At 41.4% G+C, this 23,234-nt stretch overlaps 2 protein-coding genes across 2 annotated transcripts; one reads left to right on the forward strand and one right to left on the reverse strand.

The window, feature by feature from the left end:
- Window positions 1-1,078: 1,078 nt before the first annotated feature.
- Window positions 1,079-11,617, forward strand: LOC307027242 (CD109 antigen-like). The gene is made up of 6 exons (XM_079695448.1): window positions 1,079-1,506; window positions 2,736-2,801; window positions 3,384-3,526; window positions 4,580-4,760; window positions 4,845-4,947; window positions 10,792-11,617. Exons 1-6 carry the CDS (start codon window positions 1,333-1,335, stop codon window positions 10,992-10,994), a joined length of 870 nt encoding a protein of 289 aa, XP_079551574.1. The 5' UTR covers window positions 1,079-1,332; the 3' UTR covers window positions 10,995-11,617.
- A 4,247-nt stretch (window positions 11,618-15,864) lies between these two features.
- Window positions 15,865-22,656, reverse strand: LOC307027241 (CD109 antigen-like). Its single transcript, XM_079695447.1, has 6 exons — window positions 22,468-22,656; window positions 21,197-21,262; window positions 20,347-20,498; window positions 19,240-19,420; window positions 19,053-19,155; window positions 15,865-16,737 (listed from the first exon to the last, which is right to left on the reverse strand). The coding sequence occupies exons 1-6, from the start codon at window positions 22,639-22,641 to the stop codon at window positions 16,535-16,537; spliced, it is 879 nt and encodes a 292-aa protein (XP_079551573.1). The 5' UTR covers window positions 22,642-22,656; the 3' UTR covers window positions 15,865-16,534.
- Between the last annotated feature and the right edge of the window lie 578 nt (window positions 22,657-23,234).

The following is a 23,234-nucleotide window of genomic DNA, read 5'->3' on the forward strand; positions in this document are numbered from 1 at the left end:
GTAGTTGTAGTAGTTGTAGTAGTATTAGTAGTAGTTGTAGTAGTTGTAGTAGTTGTAGTAGTATTAGTAGTAGTTGTAGTAGTAGTAGTAGTAGTAGTAGTAGTTGTAGTAGTAGTAATAGTAGTAGTTGTAGTAGTTGTAGTAGTTGTAGTAGTTGTAGTAGTAGTAATAGTAGTAGTTGTAGTAGTTGTAGTAGTTGTAGTAGTATTAGTAGTAGTTGTAGTAGTAGTAGTAGTAGTAGTTTCCACTCCCATTGCTATTTATTTAATTTTGTACTTTATTATTTGTCCTACTGTTTGTTTCTTTGTTTGTTCACAGCATGTAAAGCAGCCTTGGGTCCCTTGAAAGGCGCTATAACATTTGTATCTATTACTATTATTATTAATCCGCCGCTGAAATGAGTCCCTAAATAATAACTGGAACAAGAAATGTAGATTAATACGCCACTGGAAGTAGACCCTAAAATATACTTTCTTGAGCTCCAAATGTGGATTCACCTGCATATGAACATAATTCCCAACAAACACTCATTGGAGCACCAAATGTGGATTATTTACATTTTTACCAGATGATGGATTTTGGTCTGGATCTGAAGTGATCCAAGAAACAAGCTGAGCAAATGTAGTCGGGAAACGCAGGTTTCTTAATACGTAGCCGCTTTCTTTTATGGTTTCAATGAGCGACAGAACGATGTGTGTCTTGGGAGGTCTGGATCTTAACTTATCAAAGTAGAGAAAGACCAGAACACTGATTCTTTTTTATGTGAAACATCTTTCCTCAGGGTTTTTAGAGTCAGAAGATGACACATGGTGCGTTGAAGGCCTAACAACACACACGTGTTTCCTTCCTTATGAAGGACACGATACAAACATCTCCAGTAAAAACCAAATGAGCATTCCTGGAAAATAAAAGAGAGAAATTCCATCGGTGTCACTGCAACAGGAGAATGTGGTTTGTGTCATCAGAAGGAAAATGTGGCCGTCTGGGAATGTGGTGAATGAAAGGACAATTAACCCCACAAACACACACACACACACACACACACACACACACACACACACACACACACACACACACACACAAACACACACACACTCCAATGACAGATGCTACATGCTCAGATCTAAATATTGTGTCAGTGGCCCCGTTGAATGAAGCTTCTTCTCAGGCTTTGTCGGCCATCAAATGACTGTATTTGTCCTCATAAACAGATGCACAGATGTGGGCATAAACACACAGAATGACACAGCTGTAAGCAGGAAGTGAGCGGTGGGAATCAAAGCTAAAGTCCGTCAGCGGCTGAATATTTTTGGAGTAGATGTGTCATGTGTAATGGTGTTTCCTCTCTCTCAGGACACGGTGGTGGCTCTGCAGGCTTTGTCCACGTTTGCAGCTGGAAGGTCTCACGACATTGACCTCGTCGTCACTGTGGAAACAAACGGCTCGACCCCCGGCGTCTCCTTCAACGTCAACCAGGAAAACAACCTGCTGCACCAGAGCAAGGAGGTACACAAGAGTCAGCATTTTAGCACTAACTTTTAGCACTAACTGTCCCCTCTTCAAAACAATTTTTAACTTTTATTTTGGTTGGTAGCCAGAAATAAGGTCTGTGGTTAACACAAGCCGAACATTACATCACATGTTACTTGTTAGACGCTTTTATCAGCTTTTACCTGATCCCAACACCAAGGCTCTATCCACTGCGCCGCACGCCTGAACAGATATTACTTCTACGACATAACAGTAAATGCCCCACTGGTGAATTTAAAAATGGTGGTTGCTAACAAGTGTCTAAATCAGACGACTAAACGACATCACGCCCAACATTAGCCACCTTTAGCTTAGCGGTGGTGACGTGAAGTCATGTGACCGTGCTGTAGTTCCTTTATAGCCCAACATTAGCCTCCTTTAGCTTAGCGGTGGTGACGTGAAGTCATGTGACCGTGCTGTAGTTCCTTTATAGCCCAACATTAGCCGCCTTTAGCTTAGCGGTGGTGACGTGAAGTCATGTGACCGTGCTGTAGTTCCTTTATAGCCCAACATTAGCCACCTTTAGCTTAGCGGTGGTGAAGTCATGTGACCGTGCTGTAGTTCCTTTATAGCCTAACATTAGCCACCTTTAGCTTAGCGGTGGTGACGTGAAGTCATGTGACCGTGCTGTAGTTCCTTTATAGCTCAACATTAGCCACCTTTAGCTTAGCGGTGGTGACGTGAAGTCATGTGACCTTGCTGTAGTTCTTTTATAGCCCAACATTAGCCTCCTTTAGCTTAGCGGTGGTGAGGTGAAGTCATGTGACCGTGCTGTAGTTCCTTTATAGCCCAACATTAGCCTCCTTTAGCTTAGCGGTGGTGACGTGAAGTCATGTGAACGTGCTGTAGTTCCTTTATAGCCCAACATTAGCCTCCTTTAGCTTAGCGGTGGTGACCTGAAGTCATGTGACCGTGCTGTAGTTCCTTTATAGCCCAACATTAGCCACCCTTAGCTTAGCGGTAGTGACGTGAAGTCATGTGACCGTGCTGTAGTTCCTTTATAGCCCAACATTAGCCACCTTTAGCTTAGCGGTGGTGACCTGAAGTCATGTGACCGTGCTGTAGTTCCTTTAGAGCCCAACATTAGCCTCCTTTAGCTTAGCAGTGGTGACGTGAAGTCATGTGACCGTGCTGTAGTTCCTTTAGAGCCCAACATTAGCTGTATTATATCACTCAGCAATCTGTAATATTTTGTTTAATTTCAGATTGAAACCATGGAGAATCTGAGCCTGAAGGTGTCTGCTGAAGGTCAAGGACTCGCCCTGGTTCAGGTACCAACACATAGAGGTTTAAACTATTGTTAAAAAAGAGATTCTTACCACAAAATGAACAGGAACATCAATTAATCAATCTATAATGCAAACAATGTGCAGATAACAAGGGTTGTGTCACTCATGCTTATCAGGAATCAACACACGAATGCTTAGAAAAAAATCTAATTCTAAGAAAAAAGGCAAATCCCGAAATGTTTTCAAACTCTTAAAAAAAGGGGAAAAAATCTAATTCTGATATAAAAAAAAACTCAAATTCTTAGAAAAAAGTCAAATATTTTGAAAAAAATCTGTTGAAAAAAATTCTAATTCTTAGAAGAGAATAAAATCCTTAGGAAAAGTTAAGTTATGAAATAAGTCAAATTTAAAAAATCGCGAAAAAAGTTTTTAATGTTTTAATAATTTCTTCAGTATGTGTACCTGAACAAACTGCAGTCACATGACCTCCTCTCACGATTGTCTTATAGTCAGTGATCTGTTTATGCATCCTCAACTCAAAGTGTATCCTCTCTTCTGCAGTGTGTACGTTTCTCGTTAAACATAATCACATTGTCCTCTGCTGTAATTGCACTTCTCCCTCAGCTGAACGTGTTCTACAACATCAGGAGTGACGGGACGGTGAGGAGGAGGGGGAGGCGAAATGCCGAAGATCACGAGGCGTTTCATCTGAACGTGGAGCTGTTAGATCCCGAGATGAACTCTGCACAACTGTTGATCTGCAGCAGGTGAGACTTGTCGTGTCAAATGGTCATATCATTATTTAAAACATAGTGTTGTGTTCTGATTGTCTTTTACTCTGTTACATTAGATTTTTAGTCTTGTATGAGTTGAACAGAGACATGTGTTCAGGGTTTACATTTCAGGAAGGCAAAGGAAGTGATAAAGGTGAGGTTTAATGGTTTGATGATGGGATGGAGGACCAGCTGTTTCCTCTCATGAACACACAGAGAGACTGTCAGCAGAACTTCTTTCTCCTCTGAGGGTGAAGCTGCTCTGTTCCTGCTCTTCAGATCCATTTCACTTGTGTATTGACTTTCTTTATTACTTTATTAAATATAACAAAAGACAAACTTTGTCCATAAATCATTTATCAGTTTCTCATGCTTGTCAGGAATCAATGCACCAATCCTTAGAAAATAATCAAATTCTAAGAAAAAAATATATTCTGAAAAAGTCAAATTCTGACAAAAAAGTTAAAATCCCTACATTTTTTCAAATTCTTATAAAAATGTAAAATTAAAAAATTAAAAAATTCTTAGAAAAAAATTATAATTCTTAAAAACATCTAAAACTTAGAAGAAAGTCAAGTTATGAAAGAAGTTGACTTTCTGAAACAAAAATCAAAATCCCGAAAAAAGTTTTTTGATGTTTTAATCATTTCTTCACTATGTGTACCTGAACACTGTAGCCTACTATTCTCAAAAAGTCAAATCCCGAAATATTTTTCAAACCTTATGAAAAGTGAAATAAAATAAAAAGTCAAATCCTTGATTGGTCATCATCTGTGTATTTCTGGTTTTCTGGGTTCTTTTTGCGATGAGAGGTAATGACAGTACTGTTTTGCATTCATCCAGTTGCCTTGAATAAACGTTATTTTCAGTTCAAGCCTTCGTCGGTCTGCACTTGGGTCCCCCCTGCGCTGCTCAACCCTAACACACTGCAGACAGACAGTGGGTTTTAAGGTGCACAATTGTGTCAGTGTGTCAGAGCTGATTCCTCACTAACCAGGTGTTTAATTGATTGATTGATTGATTGATTGATTGATTGGATTTCTGCAGCCTGTCGGAGTCTCTGTCGGAGTCTCTGTCGGAGTCTCTGGGTGTTAACTCCACTGGGATGGTGCTCCTGGAGGTGGGCTTGCTGAGCGGTTTCGCCCTCAAGCAGAACGGCCTGCAGACCGATGACTTAATAAAGAAAGTGGAGACGCAGCCGGGGAAAGTCATCCTGTACCTGGACTCTGTGAGTGTTTTCTGTGACACACTGCAACACCAACACACTGCACTCGTGATGACTGAGACATTCAATACGTAAATGTGTTTCCAGATGACGACCGAAGAGAAGTGTTTCACCATCCCTCTGGTCCTGGAGTATAAAGTGGGAAAGGTCCAGGAAGCAAGCGTGGTCATCTACAGTTATTACGAACCAAGTAAGAGCATTCACAATACTGACACTACATACTGATAAACACCTGAACATCAGCAGGAGAGGACTCTTTAAAGTAGAGACACTACATACTGATATACACCTGAACATCAGCAGGAGAGGACTCTTTAAAGTAGAGACACTATATACTGATATACACCTGAACATCAGCAGGAGAGGACTCTTTAAAGTAGAGACACTACATACTGATATACACCTGAACATCAGCAGGAGAGGACTCTTTAAAGTAGAGACACTACATACTGATATACACCTGAACATCAGCAGGAGAGGACTCTTTAAAGTAGAGACACTACATACTGATATACACCTGAACATCAGCAGGAGAGGACTCTTTAAAGTAGAGACACTACATACTGATATACACCTGAACATCAGCAGGAGAGGACTCTTTAAAGTAGAGACACTACATACTGATATACACCTGAACACCAGCAGGAAAGGACTCTTTAAAGTAGAGACACTACATACTGATATACACCTGAACATCAGCAGGAGAGGACTCTTTAAAGTAGAGATACTACATACTGATATACACCTGAACATCAGCAGGAGAGAACTCTTTAAAGTAGAGACACTACATACTGATATACACCTGAACATCAGCAGGAGAGGACTCTTTAAAGTAGAGACACTACATACTGATATACACCTGAACATCAGCAGGAGAGGACTCTTTAAAGTAGAGACACTACATACTGATATACACCTGAACATCAGCAGGAGAGGACTCTTTAAAGTAGAGACACTACATACTGATATACACCTGAACATCAGCAGGAGAGGACTCTTTAAAGTAGAGACACTACATACTGATATACACCTGAACACCAGCAGGAAAGGACTCTTTAAAGTAGAGACACTACATACTGATATACACCTGAACATCAGCAGGAGAGGACTCTTTAAAGTAGAGATACTACATACTGATATACACCTGAACATCAGCAGGAGAGAACTCTTTAAAGTAGAGACACTACATTCTGATATACACCTGAACATCAGCAGGAGAGGACTCTTTAAAGTAGAGACACTACATACTGATATACACCTGAACATCAGCAGGAGAGGACTCTTTAAAGTAGAGACACTACATACTGATATACACCTGAACATCAGCAGGAGAGGACTCTTTAAAGTAGAGACACTACATACTGATATACACCTGAACATCAGCAGGAGAGGACTCTTTAAAGTAGAGACATTACATACTGATATACACCTGAACATCAGCAGGAGAGGACTCTTTAAAGTAGAGACACTACATACTGATATACACCTGAACATCAGCAGGAGAGGACTATTTAAAGTAGAGACACTACATACTGATATACACCTGAACATCAGCAGGAGAGCACTCTTTAAAATAGGGACACTACATACTGATATATACCTGAACATCAGCAGGAGAGGACTCTTTAAAGTAGAGACACTACATACTGATATACACCTGGAAATTAGCAGGAGAGGACTCTTTAAAGAAGAGACACTACTTACTGATATACACCTGAACATCAGCAGGAGAGGACTCTTTAAAGTAGAGACACTACATACTGATATACACCTGGAAATTAGCAGGAGAGGACTCTTTAAAAAAGAGACACTACATACTGATATACACCTGAACATCAGCAGGAGAGGACTCTTTAAAGTAGAGACACTACATACTGATGTACACCTGAGCATCAGCAGGAGAGGACTCTTTAAAGTAGAGACACTACATACTGATATACACCTGAACATCAGCAGGAGAGGACTCTTTAAAGTAGAGAAACTACATACTGATATACACCTGAACATCAGCAGGAGAGGACTCTTTAAAGAAGAGACACTACATACTGATATAAACCTGAACATCAGCAGGAGAGGACTCTTTAAAGTAGAGACACTACATACTGATATACACCTGAACATCAGCAGGAGAGGACTCTTTAAAGTAGAGACACTACATACTGATATACACCTGAACATCAGCAGGAGAGGACTCTTTAAAGTAGAGACACTACATACTGATATACACCTGAACATCAGCAGGAGAGGACTCTTTAAAGTAGAGACACTACATACTGATATACACCTGAACACCAGCAGGAAAGGACTCTTTAAAGTAGAGACACTACATACTGATATACACCTGAACATCAGCAGGAGAGGACTCTTTAAAGTAGAGATACTACATACTGATATACACCTGAACATCAGCAGGAGAGAACTCTTTAAAGTAGAGACACTACATACTGATATACACCTGAACATCAGCAGGAGAGGACTCTTTAAAGTAGAGACACTACATACTGATATACACCTGAACATCAGCAGGAGAGGACTCTTTAAAGTAGAGACACTACATACTGATATACACCTGAACATCAGCAGGAGAGGACTCTTTAAAGTAGAGACACTACATACTGATATACACCTGAACATCAGCAGGAGAGGACTCTTTAAAGTAGAGACACTACATACTGATATACACCTGAACACCAGCAGGAAAGGACTCTTTAAAGTAGAGACACTACATACTGATATACACCTGAACATCAGCAGGAGAGGACTCTTTAAAGTAGAGATACTACATACTGATATACACCTGAACATCAGCAGGAGAGAACTCTTTAAAGTAGAGACACTACATTCTGATATACACCTGAACATCAGCAGGAGAGGACTCTTTAAAGTAGAGACACTACATACTGATATACACCTGAACATCAGCAGGAGAGGACTCTTTAAAGTAGAGACACTACATACTGATATACACCTGAACATCAGCAGGAGAGGACTCTTTAAAGTAGAGACACTACATACTGATATACACCTGAACATCAGCAGGAGAGGACTCTTTAAAGTAGAGACATTACATACTGATATACACCTGAACATCAGCAGGAGAGGACTCTTTAAAGTAGAGACACTACATACTGATATACACCTGAACATCAGCAGGAGAGGACTATTTAAAGTAGAGACACTACATACTGATATACACCTGAACATCAGCAGGAGAGCACTCTTTAAAATAGGGACACTACATACTGATATATACCTGAACATCAGCAGGAGAGGACTCTTTAAAGTAGAGACACTACATACTGATATACACCTGGAAATTAGCAGGAGAGGACTCTTTAAAGAAGAGACACTACTTACTGATATACACCTGAACATCAGCAGGAGAGGACTCTTTAAAGTAGAGACACTACATACTGATATACACCTGGAAATTAGCAGGAGAGGACTCTTTAAAAAAGAGACACTACATACTGATATACACCTGAACATCAGCAGGAGAGGACTCTTTAAAGTAGAGACACTACATACTGATGTACACCTGAGCATCAGCAGGAGAGGACTCTTTAAAGTAGAGACACTACATACTGATATACACCTGAACATCAGCAGGAGAGGACTCTTTAAAGTAGAGAAACTACATACTGATATACACCTGAACATCAGCAGGAGAGGACTCTTTAAAGAAGAGACACTACATACTGATATAAACCTGAACATCAGCAGGAGAGGACTCTTTAAAGTAGAGACACTACATACTGATATACACCTGAACATCAGCAGGAGAGGACTCTTTAAAGTAGAGACACTACATACTGATATACACCTGGAAATTAGCAGGAGAGGACTCTTTAAAGAAGAGACACTACATACTGATATACACCTGAACATCAGCAGGAGAGGACTCTTTAAAGTAGAGACACTACATACTGATATACACCTGAACATCAGCAGGAGAGGACTCTTTAAAGTAGAGACACTACATACTGATATACACCTGGAAATTAGCAGGAGAGGACTCTTTAAAGAAGAGACACTACATACTGATATACACCTGAACATCAGCAGGAGAGGACTCTTTAAAGAAGAGACACTACATACTGATATACACCTGAACATCAGCAGGAGAGGACTCTTTAAAGTAGAGACACTACATACTGATATACACCTGGAAATTAGCAGGAGAGGACTCTTTAAAGAAGAGACACTACTTACTGATATACACCTGAACATCAGCAGGAGAGGACTCTTTAAAGTAGAGACACTACATACTGATATACACCTGGAAATTAGCAGGAGAGGACTCTTTAAAAAAGAGACACTACATACTGATATACACCTGAACATCAGCAGGAGAGGACTCTTTAAAGTAGAGACACTACATACTGATGTACACCTGAGCATCAGCAGGAGAGGACTCTTTAAAGTAGAGACACTACATACTGATATACACCTGAACATCAGCAGGAGAGGACTCTTTAAAGTAGAGAAACTACATACTGATATACACCTGAACATCAGCAGGAGAGGACTCTTTAAAGAAGAGACACTACATACTGATATAAACCTGAACATCAGCAGGAGAGGACTCTTTAAAGTAGAGACACTACATACTGATATACACCTGAACATCAGCAGGAGAGGACTCTTTAAAGTAGAGACACTACATACTGATATACACCTGGAAATTAGCAGGAGAGGACTCTTTAAAGAAGAGACACTACATACTGATATACACCTGAACATCAGCAGGAGAGGACTCTTTAAAGTAGAGACACTACATACTGATATACACCTGAACATCAGCAGGAGAGGACTCTTTAAAGTAGAGACACTACATACTTATATACACCTGGAAATTAGCAGGAGAGGACTCTTTAAAGAAGAGACACTACATACTGATATACACCTGAACATCAGCAGGAGAGGACTCTTTAAAGAAGAGACACTACATACTGATATACACCTGAACATCAGCAGGAGAGGACTCTTTAAAGAAGAGACACTACATACTGATATAAACCTGAACATCAGCAGGAGAGGACTCTTTAAAGTAGAGACACTACATACTGATATACACCTGAACATCAGCAGGAGAGGACTCTTTAAAGTAGAGACACTACATACTGATATACACCTGGAAATTAGCAGGAGAGGACTCTTTAAAGAAGAGACACTACATACTGATATACACCTGAACATCAGCAGGAGAGGACTCTTTAAAGTAGAGACACTACATACTGATATACACCTGAGCATCAGCAGGAGAGGACTCTTTAAAGTAGAGACACTACATACTGATATACACCTGAACATCAGCAGGAGAGGACTCTTTAAAGTAGAGACACTACATACTGATATACACCTGAACATCAGCAGGAGAGGACTCTTTAAAGTAGAGACACTACACTCTGATATACACCTGAACATCAGCAGGAGAGGACTCTTTAAAGTAGAGACACTACATACTGATATACACCTGAACATCAGCAGGAGAGGACTCTTTAAAGTAGAGACACTACATACTGATATACACCTGAACATCAGCAGGAGAGGACTCTTTAAAGTAGAGACACTACATACTGATATACACCTGAACATCAGCAGGAGAGGACTCTTTAAAGTAGAGACACTACATACTGATATACACCTGAACATCAGCAGGAGAGGACTCTTTAAAGTAGAGACCCTACATACTGATATACACCTGAACATCAGCAGGAGAGGACTCTTTAAAGTAGAGACACTACATACTGATATACACCTGAACATCAGCAGGAGAGGACTCTTTAAAGTAGAGACACTACATACTGATATACACCTGAACATCAGCAGGAGAGGACTCTTTAAAGTAGAGACCCTACATACTGATATACACCTGAACATCAGCAGGAGAGGACTCTTTAAAGTAGAGACACTACATACTGATATACACCTGAACATCAGCAGGAGAGGACTCTTTAACAACATAACATGCTGCCCCAAAAACATGACTCAGGCTCATATTTAACCTTTGACCTCTCCCCCTCTCTCTCAGGACAAACAACGGTGAGGATGTATCGGTCCGATTGGAGAGGGAACATGTCGACCTGTTCCTTCTGCGGAGAGGACTGTGATCTGTGCAGACCTCAGGAAAATGATGACGGCAGCATTTTCTCCAGCGGCGGCCATAACCTCCTGATGAGCAGCTCATATCCTGCTCTACTCCTCCTCCTCTTCATCACTATCTTCAGCGTGTAGGGAAAGGTCTGAAAATGTTAGTTTCCAAATGTAGACTGTGTAAACAAACAACTTGTTTAAAAAAAGAATGCATTGGTTACAGTCTTCTGATAACATACTGTACTCATATTAACGGTGTTTAACTTTGATAATGCAGTGAACATGAAATGATCCTATAGTTATATATTTGTGTATGCTAACATTTAAATGAGTAGTGTAATGCCAAACAGTCTCGTAGTGCTAACAGCACTAAGCCTTTTAGCCTCCTTTAGCTCTTGTTATGGTTTTAGAATACATGTATGTTTTGGTTTAATCTCATGTCCTCATCTCCAGCAGCATAAGCAAGCTGTTTTCATAAAAACAGATGTAAAAAATAACTTTTCAGACGCAGTTAGAGACTTACAGGTGAACATAGACGAGCATTTAGCAGCTAAATAGGTGGTGGAGACCAAAAACACAGCTAATGATATTCATCAGGGGAACACTACACGTCTTTATTAAGATGATCATGTTGTTTTTTGTCTGATACAAGTGCAAGTAGATTCCTTTTTATAAGAGGACTTTGTGTTTGTTAGATTGCTTTTGAGTCTTGTGGGGTATTGTTCTGGGTTGTTATGACATAAAGCCTCATGTTGCTGATCAAATATGTGTGTGGTGTCTTTGCTTCCTGCACCACTCTATACTCTACTGAGCTCAACCAAGGACTGGCAACTTGGATGGTGGTGGGGGCCACATCATTGATGTACTGGCCACCAGGGGGCCGCAGATTCACTTGGAACACACACACACAAGTTCCATGTAATGTATGTAATTATTAACAAATATACTAAGTCTGACATCTTCATTGATATTTTACAATCAAAGGGAACATCCTCCAATAAGCTCACTGAACAAATATCAGTTCACAGAAATGTTATTTCATTTTTACAAGTGGCATGTTTGGATTGAAAAGGTTATTTAACAGTTTAATAAAACTATTTTAAACTATTGGAAAGCACGGAAAATGTGTGTGTATTGAGATTAACCATTAAGATGACAAACACATGAAGTCATGAACACTAACCCAGACATTAGTCTAACTTGAAGACACTTGTAGCGAGTCTCTGCATTCCCCTTATTCCACAATAAGGGGAGTGTCAACACAGACACCTGTCAGCCCGCACTCTGCTGTTCCTCAGCGCCGCCCCCCCTCCCTCCCGCTGACATTATGAATGAAAAGCGGATAGTAATCATAAATAACACGGCAGAGTCCGTGACAGTTTGTTTTCATCTGATTTCAAATAAACAAAGTCTTGGTTTTTAGAATATTAAACTTGCTTCACCAAATTCAGAAGGTAAATACAACTTTGAAGTTTGTCAAGGCATAATTACAGGCATATCTTTTTATAAAAATATACTTTTTTAATTAATTAAGTTGTTTATAAAATAATCATAAGGCCGCAAAAAGAGGAGGTGGGGGCCACCATTTGCCCATCCCTGTTCTAAACCGACAAAACACATGGAAACAGGAGTGAAGTCTTGACCTCTTGATTACTGACAAGTGTTTCCTGTATTCCTCCTCTAAGTCTGTGAGATCTCTGGATGGGTCGTGACCCGGGTGCACATCCAGCTGTGAGGACAGAAGCAGCTTTACACGTTAACACTCGCAATAAAAGATTTACTCAGTGCACATTAACCTCAGAGTCGCTTTAATCAGATTGTTACAAGACTTAGAGCCCTCCCATAAATCTGCATAGCAATGGAGACAGAGAACTATAAATCCCTGAGACAATCAAAGGGTTGGAGGCATAAAAACAGACGACACCGCGGCACCACTTCAAAGCTCCCGCGCTGATGGACAGCTTGAACTTTAGAGGAGTATTTAACCCACATGTGTGAGGGGAGCAGGTGGGATGGATTCCGTCTTTACCGAGTGTTATGGCCTCAGATGTTCTGCTTCGTTAAATATGACCTGCTCTCCACACCTTGCAGGTCGCCTTTCTCTCAGAGAACGAGTCAGCGCGAGTCGGCATTTGTTATCAGTTTGGGGGTCTTTAAACTGTAATAAAGAACTAATTTGAGGGAGCCCATTGCCTGCCACTTGAACACATCACAAAGACTACAGCCAACATGAGAGGGGAAAACTCTTCATAGCAACAGTTGTCTATATATATACTGTATACAACATGTTGGTATGATTTAAAGATTAAAACAAGGCAGCGTTTCCCAGCCATTTTACACCACTCTCACTCCCCACCAGAGGTTGCGTTAACCGAATATTTTCCTATGATGGATTTTTTTTTAACAATGACGGAAAAATCAGAAAGCAGTCCATCATTTTGACGGATTAGAACAAACTCAGAACAGCACCAAAGCTTCCCCGCAGCGAGGCTCCGGTGTTATGCTGTGTTATGCATTCCCGCCAAAAAGCAAACGATATCCTTTCCAAACCTAACTTTGCCAAACATTTCATTGACCCCCCCCCCCCCCCCCCCCATCGTCAGAGTTGTGTCAAGGCCGACGGGCAATGCTGGGTTGCGCAACCTCTGCTCCCCACCAATTTCATGTTGATGTGAAATATCTAAGTATTGATGATCAGATAAGACGGAGACTGTAGTGTGTTCAGTAGGTTTTCGTGCATGTAAATGTTCTGCAAAGGCTAAAATCCCTGTGTTCCCTCCAGAGGAAGAAACAACAATATGAACCTGAACATGAGAGAATTAGGGCCTCTTATGGAAATCCATGCAAACATTGAGATACAGATGTGAACGTGCAGATGATGCAGGACCAAAAGTCTGAGGTCCACCAAAGTCAGTAGGCGTCACCCTTTTGGAGAAATGAACTTCTGAACAAAGTTTCACATCAAACCATCCAATATTTATGGAGATATTTGAGCGTTGAGCGAGGTGTTGGAGGGAGCGACGCTGACTAACATTACCATCCATGGAGACATTTTGTAAAAACACAAACTTGTTCTGCGTAGCATGCCAAGTGTTAAAACTCTCACTTTCCCTCTGATAGGAGTGTTTGGATCCCACAGTGAGCCCTCTCTCAGATCAAAGTGCAAACACCAGGCAGGAAAACACATTTCCTGCTAACTGCTAACAGCGGCCACATGTAAACACAGCAGAGGTGGGAAGTAGAGGAGTACAAATGCTTTGTTACTGGACTTAAGTACATTTTTCTGGTATCAGTACTTTACTCCACTACTTATTTTTCTGATGACCTTTTACTTTGACTTCTTACATTTTGAACTCAAATACCTGTACTTTCTACTTCTCACATGTTGAACCCAAAATACTCCTCTACTTCCCACCTCTGCTGTGTTTACATGTGGCCGCTGTTAGCAGTTAGCAGGAAATGTGTTTTCCTGCCTGGTGTTTGCACTTTGATCTGAGAGAGGGCTCACTGTGGGATCCAAACACTCCTATCAGAGGGAAAGTGAGAGTTTTAACACTTGGCATGCTACGCAGAACAAGTTTGTGTTTTTACAAAATGTCTCCATGGATGGTAATGTTGGTCAGCGTCGCTCCCTCCAACACCTCGCTCAACGCTCAAATATCTCCATAAATATTGGATGGTTTGATGTGAAACTTTGTTCAGAAGTTCATTTCCCCAAAAGGGTGACGTCTACTGACTTTGGTTGACCTCAGACTTTTGGTCCTGCATCATCTGCACGTTCACATCTGTATCTCAATGTTTGCATGGATTTCCATAAGAGGCCCTAATTCTCTCATGTTCAGGTTCATATAGTTGTTTCTTCCTCTGGAGGGAACACAGGGATTTTAGCCTTTGCAGAACATTTACATGCACGAAAACCTACTGAACACACTAAGTCTCCGTCTTATCTGATCATTCATACTTAGATATTTCACATCAACATGAAATTGGTGGGGAGCAGAGGTTGCGCAACCCAGCATTGCCCATCGGCCTTTACACAACTCTGACGATCGGGTGGGGGGTGGGGGGGAGTCAATGAAATGTTCGGCAAAGTTAGGTTTGGAAACGATATCATTTGCTTTCTGGCCGGCATGCATAACACAGCATAACACCGGAGCCTCGCTGCGGGGAAGCTTTGGTGCAGTTCCGAGTTTGTTCTAATTCGTCAAAATGATGGACTGCTTTCTGATTTTTCCGTCATTGTTAAAAAAAATCCATCATAGACGGAAAATATTCGGTTAACGCGACCTCTGGTGGGGAGTGAGAGTGGTGTAAAAATGGCTGGGAAACGCTGCCTTGTTTTAATCTTTAAATCATACCAGCATGTTGTATACAGTATATATATAGACAACTGTTGCTATGAAGAGTTTTCCCCTCTCATGTTGGCTGTAGTCTTTGTGATGTGTTCAAGTGGCAGGCAATGGGCTCCCTAGAAACGAGCTCTTTATTACAGTTTAAGGACCCCCAAACTGATAACAAATGCCGACTCGCGCTGACTCGTTCTCTGAGAGAAAGGCGACCTGCAAGGTGTGGAGAGCAGGTCATATTTAACGAAGCAGAACATCTGAGGCCATAACACTCGGTAAAGACGGAATCCATCCCACCTGCTCCCCTCACACATGTGGGTTAAATACTCCTCTAAAGTTCAAGCTGTCCATCAGCGCGGGAGCTTTGAAGTGGTGCCGCGGTGTCGTTTGTTTTTATGCCTCCAACCCTTTGATTGTCTCAGGGATTTATAGTTCTCCGTCTCCTTTGCTATGCAGATTTATGGGAGGGCTTAAAGTCTTGTAACAATCTGATTAAAGCGACTCTGAGGTTAATGTGCACTGAGTAAATGAAAGACTTGTCAGTAATCAAGAGGTCAAGACTTCATTCCTGTTTCCATGTGTTTGTGTTTTTAGGAGAAGGATTCCTCAGATTTGAGCTCAGTAGAGTATAGAGTGGTGCAGGAAGCAAAGACACCACACACATATTTGATCAGCAACATGAGGCTTTATGTCATAACAACCCAGAACAATACCCCACAAGACTCAAAAGCAATCTAACAAACACAAAGTCCTCTTATAAAAAGGAATCTACTTGCACTTGTATCAGACAAAAAACAACATGATCATCTTAATAAAGTCGTGTAGTGTTCCCCTGATGAATATCATTAGCTGTGTTTTTGGTCTCCACCACCTATTTAGCTGCTAAATGCTCGTCTATGTTCACCTGTAAGTCTCTAACTGCGTCTGAAAAGTGATTTTTTTACATCTGTTTTTATGAAAACAGCTTGCTTATGCTGCTGGAGATGAGGACATGAGGTTAAACCAAAACATACATGTATTCTAAAACCATAACAAGAGCTAAAGGAGGCTAAAAGGCTTAGTGCTGTTAGCACTACGAGACTGTTTGGCATTACACTACTCATTTAAATGTAATTTTAACATAAAACAAATATAACCATAAGACATTTGAAAGTGATTAAAAGGTTCATCAGTTCACCGCATCATCTAAGTTTCTACAGAGCTAAGCTAAGGTCATTTTACAGAGGTTAATCACCGTTAATATGTACGTTATCAGGCGACTGTAACCAAGGCATTTCTTTAAAAACAAGTTGTTTACACATTTTACATTTTGAACTCTACAAACTACACCTTTCTCTACACGCTGAAGATAGTGATGAAGAGGAGGAGGAGCAGAGCAGGATATGAGCTGCTCATCAGGAGGTTATGGCCGTTGCTGGAAAAAACGCTGCCGTCATAAGTTTCCTTAGGTCTGCACTGATCACAGTCCTCTCCGCACAAAGAGCAGGTCGACATGTTCCCTCTCCACTCGGACCGATACGTCCTCACCGTCCTTTGTCCTGAGAGAGAGGGGGAGAGGTCAAAGGTTAAATATGAGTTGATGAATCGAGAAAACTGGATACTTAAGTGGAGGCATTTTAAAGAGTCCTCTCCTGCTGATGTTCAGGTGTATATCAGTATGTAGTGTCTCTACTTTAAAGAGTCCTCTCCTGCTGATGTTCAGGTGTATATCAGTATGTAGTGTCTCTACTTTAAAGAGTCCTCTCCTGCTGATGTTCAGGTGTATATCAGTATGTAGTGTCTCTACTTTAAAGAGTCCTCTCCTGCTGATGTTCAGGTGTATATCAGTATGTAGTATCTCTACTTTAAAGAGTCCTCTCCTGCTGGTGTTCAGGTGTATATCAGTATGTAGTGTCTCTACTTTAAAGAGTCCTCTCCTGCTGATGTTCAGGTGTATATCAGTATGTCGTGTCTCTACTTTAAAGAGTCCTCTCCTGCTGATGTTCAGGTGTATATCAGTATGTAGTGTCTCTACTTTAAAGAGTCCTCTCCTGCTGATGTTCAGGTGTATATCAGTATGTAGTGTCTCTACTTTAAAGAGTCCTCTCCTGCTGATGTTCAGGTGTATATCAGTATGTAGTGTCTCTACTTTAAAGAGTCCTCTCCTGCTGATGTTCAGGTGTATATCAGTATGTAGTGTCTCTACTTTAAAGAGTCCTCTCCTGCTGATGTTCAGGTGTATATCAGTATCTAGTGTCTCTACTTTAAAGAGTCCTCTCCTGCTGGTGTTCAGGTGTATATCAGTATGTAGTGTCTCTACTTTAAAGAGTCCTCTCCTGCTGATGTTCATGTGTATATCAGTATGTAGTGTCTCTACTTTAAATAGTTCTCTCCTGCTGATGTCCAGGTGTATATCAGTATGTAGTGTCTCTACTTTAAAGAGTCCTCTCCTGCTGATGTTCAGGTGTATATCAGTATGTAGTGTCTCTACTTTAAAGAGTCCTCTCCTGCTGATGTTCAGGTGTATATCAGTATGTAGTGTCTCTACTTTAAAGAGTCCTCTCCTGCTGATGTTCAGGTGTATATCAGTATGTAGTATCTCTACTTTAAAGAGTCCTCTCCTGCTGGTGTTCAGGTGTATATCAGTATGTAGTGTCTCTACTTTAAAGAGTCCTCTCCTGCTGATGTTCAGGTGTATATCAGTATGTCGTGTCTCTACTTTAAAGAGTCCTCTCCTGCTGATGTTCAGGTGTATATCAGTATGTAGTGTCTCTACTTTAAAGAGTCCTCTCCTGCTGATGTTCAGGTGTATATCAGTATGTAGTGTCTCTACTTTAAAGAGTCCTCTCCTGCTGATGTTCAGGTGTATATCAGTATGTAGTGTCTCTACTTTAAAGAGTCCTCTCCTGCTGATGTTCAGGTGTATATCAGTATGTAGTGTCTCTACTTTAAAGAGTCCTCTCCTGCTGATGTTCAGGTGTATATCAGTATGTAGTGTCTCTACTTTAAAGAGTCCTCTCCTGCTGATGTTCAGGTGTATATCAGTATCTAGTGTCTCTACTTTAAAGAGTCCTCTCCTGCTGATGTTCAGGTGTATATCAGTATGTAGTGTCTCTACTTTAAAGAGTCCTCTCCTGCTGATGTTCAGGTGTATATCAGTATGTAGTGTCTCTACTTTAAAGAGTCCTCTCCTGCTGATGTTCAGGTGTATATCAGTATCTAGTGTCTCTACTTTAAAGAGTCCTCTCCTGCTGATGTTCAGGTGTATATCAGTATGTAGTGTCTCTACTTTAAAGAGTCCTCTCCTGCTGATGTTCAGGTGTATATCAGTATGTAGTGTCTCTACTTTAAAGAGTCCTCTCCTGCTGATGTTCAGGTGTATATCAGTATGTAGTGTCTCTACTTTAAAGAGTCCTCTCCTGCTGATGTTCAGGTGTATATCAGTATGTAGTGTCTCTACTTTAAAGAGTCCTCTCTTGCTGATGTTCAGGTGTATATCAGTATGTAGTGCCTCTACTTTAAAGAGTCCTCTCCTGCTGATGTTCAGGTGTATATCAGTATGTAGTGTCTCTACTTTAAAGAGTCCTCTCCTGCTGATGTTCAGGTGTATATCAGTATGTAGTGTCTCTACTTTAAAGAGTCCTCTCCTGCTGATGTTCAGGTGTATATCAGTATGTAGTGTCTCTACTTTAAAGAGTCCTCTCCTGCTGATGTTCAGGTGTATATCAGTATGTAGTGCCTCTACTTTAAAGAGTCCTCCCCTGCTGATGTTCAGGTGTATATCAGTATGTAGTGTCTCTACTTTAAAGAGTCCTCTCCTGCTGATGTTCAGGTGTATATCAGTATGTAGTGTCAGTATTGTGAATGCTCTTACTTGGTTCGTAATAACTGTAGATGACCACGTTTGCTTCCTGGACCTTTCCCACTTTATACTCCAGGACCAGAGGGATGGTGAAACACTTCTCTTCGGTCGTCATCTGGAAACACATTTACGTATTGAATGTCTCAGTCATCACGAGTGCAGTGTGTTTGTGTTGCAGTGTGTCACAGAAAACACTCACAGAGTCCAGGTACAGGATGACTTTCCCCGGCTGCGTCTCCACTTTCTTTATTAAGTCATCGGTCTGCAGGCCGTTCTGCTTGAGGGCGAAACCGCTCAGCAAGCCCACCTCCAGGAGCACCATCCCAGTGGAGTTAACACCCAGAGACTCCGACAGAGACTCCGACAGAGACTCCGACAGGCTGCAGAAATTAATCAATCAATCAATCAATCAATCAATCAATTAAACACCTGGTTAGTGAGGAATCAGCACTGACACACCGACACAATTGTGCATCTTAAAACCGGTAATCCGAGAATAAGGGTGCATTCACACCTAATAGTCCGTTTTCTGGTGCGCACGAGACCACAGTTTGTTACATTGTTTCATTGCGTTCACACGGGCAAAACTCAAACGGATTATAAACTTTAAACACAAGTCATGTGCACGGAAATGCTGTTCAACCATTGGTCAGACATTAGGGGGTAAAAACGCAAATCCCGGCAATTTCTATCTGAGCCTCCGCCATGGAGCATCGGCAGGTTATTCTCATGCTGCTGTTAATCTGGAGATCAACAGACTCTAGCGGCCCGCGCATATGATTATATAATCAGACAACGTCCATTAAATAACATTATAACACATACAATGAGACGTTCTGCAGTCAGGAGGGCGTTTCACCGACGACAGGTGTTCTTACTTTATGTAGCTGACGGAGCATTTTTACTTTACACGACACTGTTCAACACTTCATTCTGCTCCACTCTTTAACTAACACCGCGGATGTCTTGAAAGACTCTTTCACGAAAGATTTTGAAAGATATCCGCGTTCTTGTGACTCGTAAATACTGCGCTTCCTGTGTTTTGGTGCGGACTGCGTTCACACCAGCAATGAACCGCTCCAGAGTTCACAAGCAAGCGCTCCAAGAGACCACCTATTTTAGCGGACCAGTTGTTTAGTTCACTTAAGAGGTCTCGTATTGTGTTCACACCGACCCATATGAACCGCACCAAACGGCTAAACGCACCAGGGTTAGATTCAACCGGACTATAAAATGCAGGTGCGAACGCACCGTAAGACTATATGTTTAAAAAAATGATATGATCATTTGACACGACAAGTCTCACCTGCTGCAGATCAACAGTTGTGCAGAGTTCATCTCGTGGTCAAACAGCTCCACGTAAAGATGAAACGCCTCGTGATCTTCGGCATTTCGCCTCCCCCTCCTCATCATCATCATCATCATCCCGTCACTCCTGATGTTGTAGAACACGTTCAGCTGAGGGAGAAGTGCAATTACAGCAGAGGACAATGTGATTATGTTTAACGAGAACGTACACACTGCAGAAGAGAGGATACACTTTGAGTTGAGGATGCATAAACAGATCACTGACTATAAGACAATCGTGAGAGGAGGTCATGTGACTGCAGTTTGTTCAGGTACACATACTGAAGAAATTATTAAAACATTAAAAACTTTTTTCGGGATTTTGACTTTTCTGTCAGAATGTGAATTTTTTTCAAAATCTCAACTTTTTTATCAAAATCTCAACTTTTTTTTCAAAATATCATCTTTTTTAGAACTGAACTGTTTGTAAGGATTTTATTTTTTTCCAAGAATTTGACTTCTTTCTAAGAATTAGGCTTTTTTCGAGGATTTGACTTCTTTCTAAGGATTTGGCTTTTTTCGAGGATTTGACTTTTTTCTAAGGATTTGCCTTTTTATAAGAATTTTAAAACATTTCGGGATTTGACCTTTTGAGATTTTTTTTTTCTTCTTAGAATTCCATTTTTTTCTAGAATGTGTTTGTTGATTCCTGACAAGCATGAGTGACAACAACCTTGTTATCTGCACATTTGACTTATAGATGTGTTTTTGGATATTTGTGGAGTTAGGTGGTCCGCAAGTGTTTTTTTATTGGTTAAGTGGTCCTTGGTATGAAAAGGTTTGAGAAACACTGCTCTATGTGTTGGTACCTGAATCAGGGCGAGTCCTCGACCTTCAGCAGACACCTGCAGGCTCAGAATCTCCATGGTTTCAATCTGAAATTAAACAAAATTATAGAGTGTGAGTGATATAATACAACTAATGTTGAGCTATAAAGGAACTACAGCACGGTCACATGACTTCACGTCACCACCGCTAAGCTAAAGGTGGCTAATGTTGGCTATAAAGGAACTACAGCACGGTCACATGACTTCACGTCACCACCGCTAAGCTAAAGGTGGCTAATGTTGGGCTATAAAGGAACTACAGCACGGTCACATGACTTCACGTCACCACCGCTAAGCTAAAGGTGGCTAATGTTGGGCTATAAAGGAACTACAGCACGGTCACATGACTTCACGTCACCACCGCTAAGCTAAAGGTGGCTAATGTTGAGCTATAAAGGAACTACAGCACGGTCACATGACTTCACGTCACCACCGCTAAGCTAAAGGTGGCTAATGTTGGGCTATAAAGGAACTACAGCACGGTCACATGACTTCACGTCACCACCGCTAAGCTAAAGGTGGCTAACGTTGGGCTATAAAGGAACTACAGCACGGTCACATGACTTCACGGTCACATGACTTCACGTCACCACCGCTAAGCTAAAGGTGGCTAATGTTGGGCTATAAAGGAACTACAGCACGGTCACATGACTTCACGTCACCACCACTAAGCTAAAGGTGGCTAATGTTGGGCTATAAAGGAACTACAGCACGGTCACATGACTTCACGTCACCACCGCTAAGCTAAAGGAGGCTAATGTTGGGCTATAAAGGAACTACAGCACGGTCACATGACTTCACGTCACCACCGCTAAGCTAAAGGAGGCTAATGTTGGGCTATAAAGGAACTACAGCACGGTCACATGACTTCACGTCACCACCGCTAAGCTAAAGGAGGCTAATGTTGGGCTATAAAGGAACTACAGCACGGTCACATGACTTCACGTCACCACCGCTAAGCTAAAGGAGGCTAATGTTGGGCTATAAAGGAACTACAGCACGGTCACATGACTTCACGTCACCACCGCTAAGCTAAAGGTGGCTAATGCTGGGCATGAGGATTTTTAGTCGTCTCATTTTGACACTTGTTAGCAACCGCCGTTTTTAAATCCACCAGTGGGGCATTTACTGACGTACTTGATGTCATACACTTAAAATCTCTTATTTCAGATAACAACCAACACATTCAGAAACCATTGAAGAGGGGACAGTTAGTGCTAAAAGTTAGTGCTAAAATGCTGACTCTTGTGTACCTCCTTGCTCTGGTGCAGCAGGTTGTTTTCCTGGTTGACATTGAAGGAGGCGCCGGGGGTCGAGTCGTCTGTTTCCACAGTGACGACGAGGTCAATGTCGTGAGACCTTCCAGCTGCAAACGTGGACAAAGCCTGCAGAGCCACCACCGTGTCCTGAGAGAGAGGAAACACCATTACACATGACACATCTACTCCAAAAATCTTCAGCCACTGACGGACTTTAGCTTTGATTCCCACCGCTCACTTCCTGCTTACAGCTGTGTCATTTTGTGTGTTTATGCCCACATCTGTGCATCTGTTTATGAGGACAAATACAGTCATTTGATGGCCGACAGAGCCTGAGAAGAAGCTTCATTCAACGGGGCCACTGACACAATATTTAGATCTGAGCATGTAGCATCTGTCATTGAGTGTGTGTGTGTGTGTGTGTGTGTGTGTGTGTGTGTGTGTGTGTGTGTGGGGTTAATTGTCCTTTCATTCACCACATGCCCAGACGGCCACATTTTCCTTCTGATGACACAAACCACATTCTCCTGTTGCAGTGACACCGATGGGAATTTCTCTCTTTTATTTTCCAGGAATGCTCATTTGGTTTTTACTGGAGATGTTTGTATCGTGTCCTTCGTAAGGAAGGAAACACGTGTGTGTTGTTAGGCCTTCAACGCACCATGTGTCATCTTCTGACTCTAAAAACCCTGAAGAAAGACGTTTCACATAAAAAAGAATCAGTGTTCTGGTCTTTCTCTACTTGGATAGCTTCAGATCCA

Source organism: Notothenia rossii (genome assembly GCF_949606895.1).
Source record: "Notothenia rossii genome assembly, contig: scaffold_485, whole genome shotgun sequence".
Classification (NCBI taxonomy): Eukaryota; Metazoa; Chordata; class Actinopteri; order Perciformes; family Nototheniidae; genus Notothenia; species Notothenia rossii.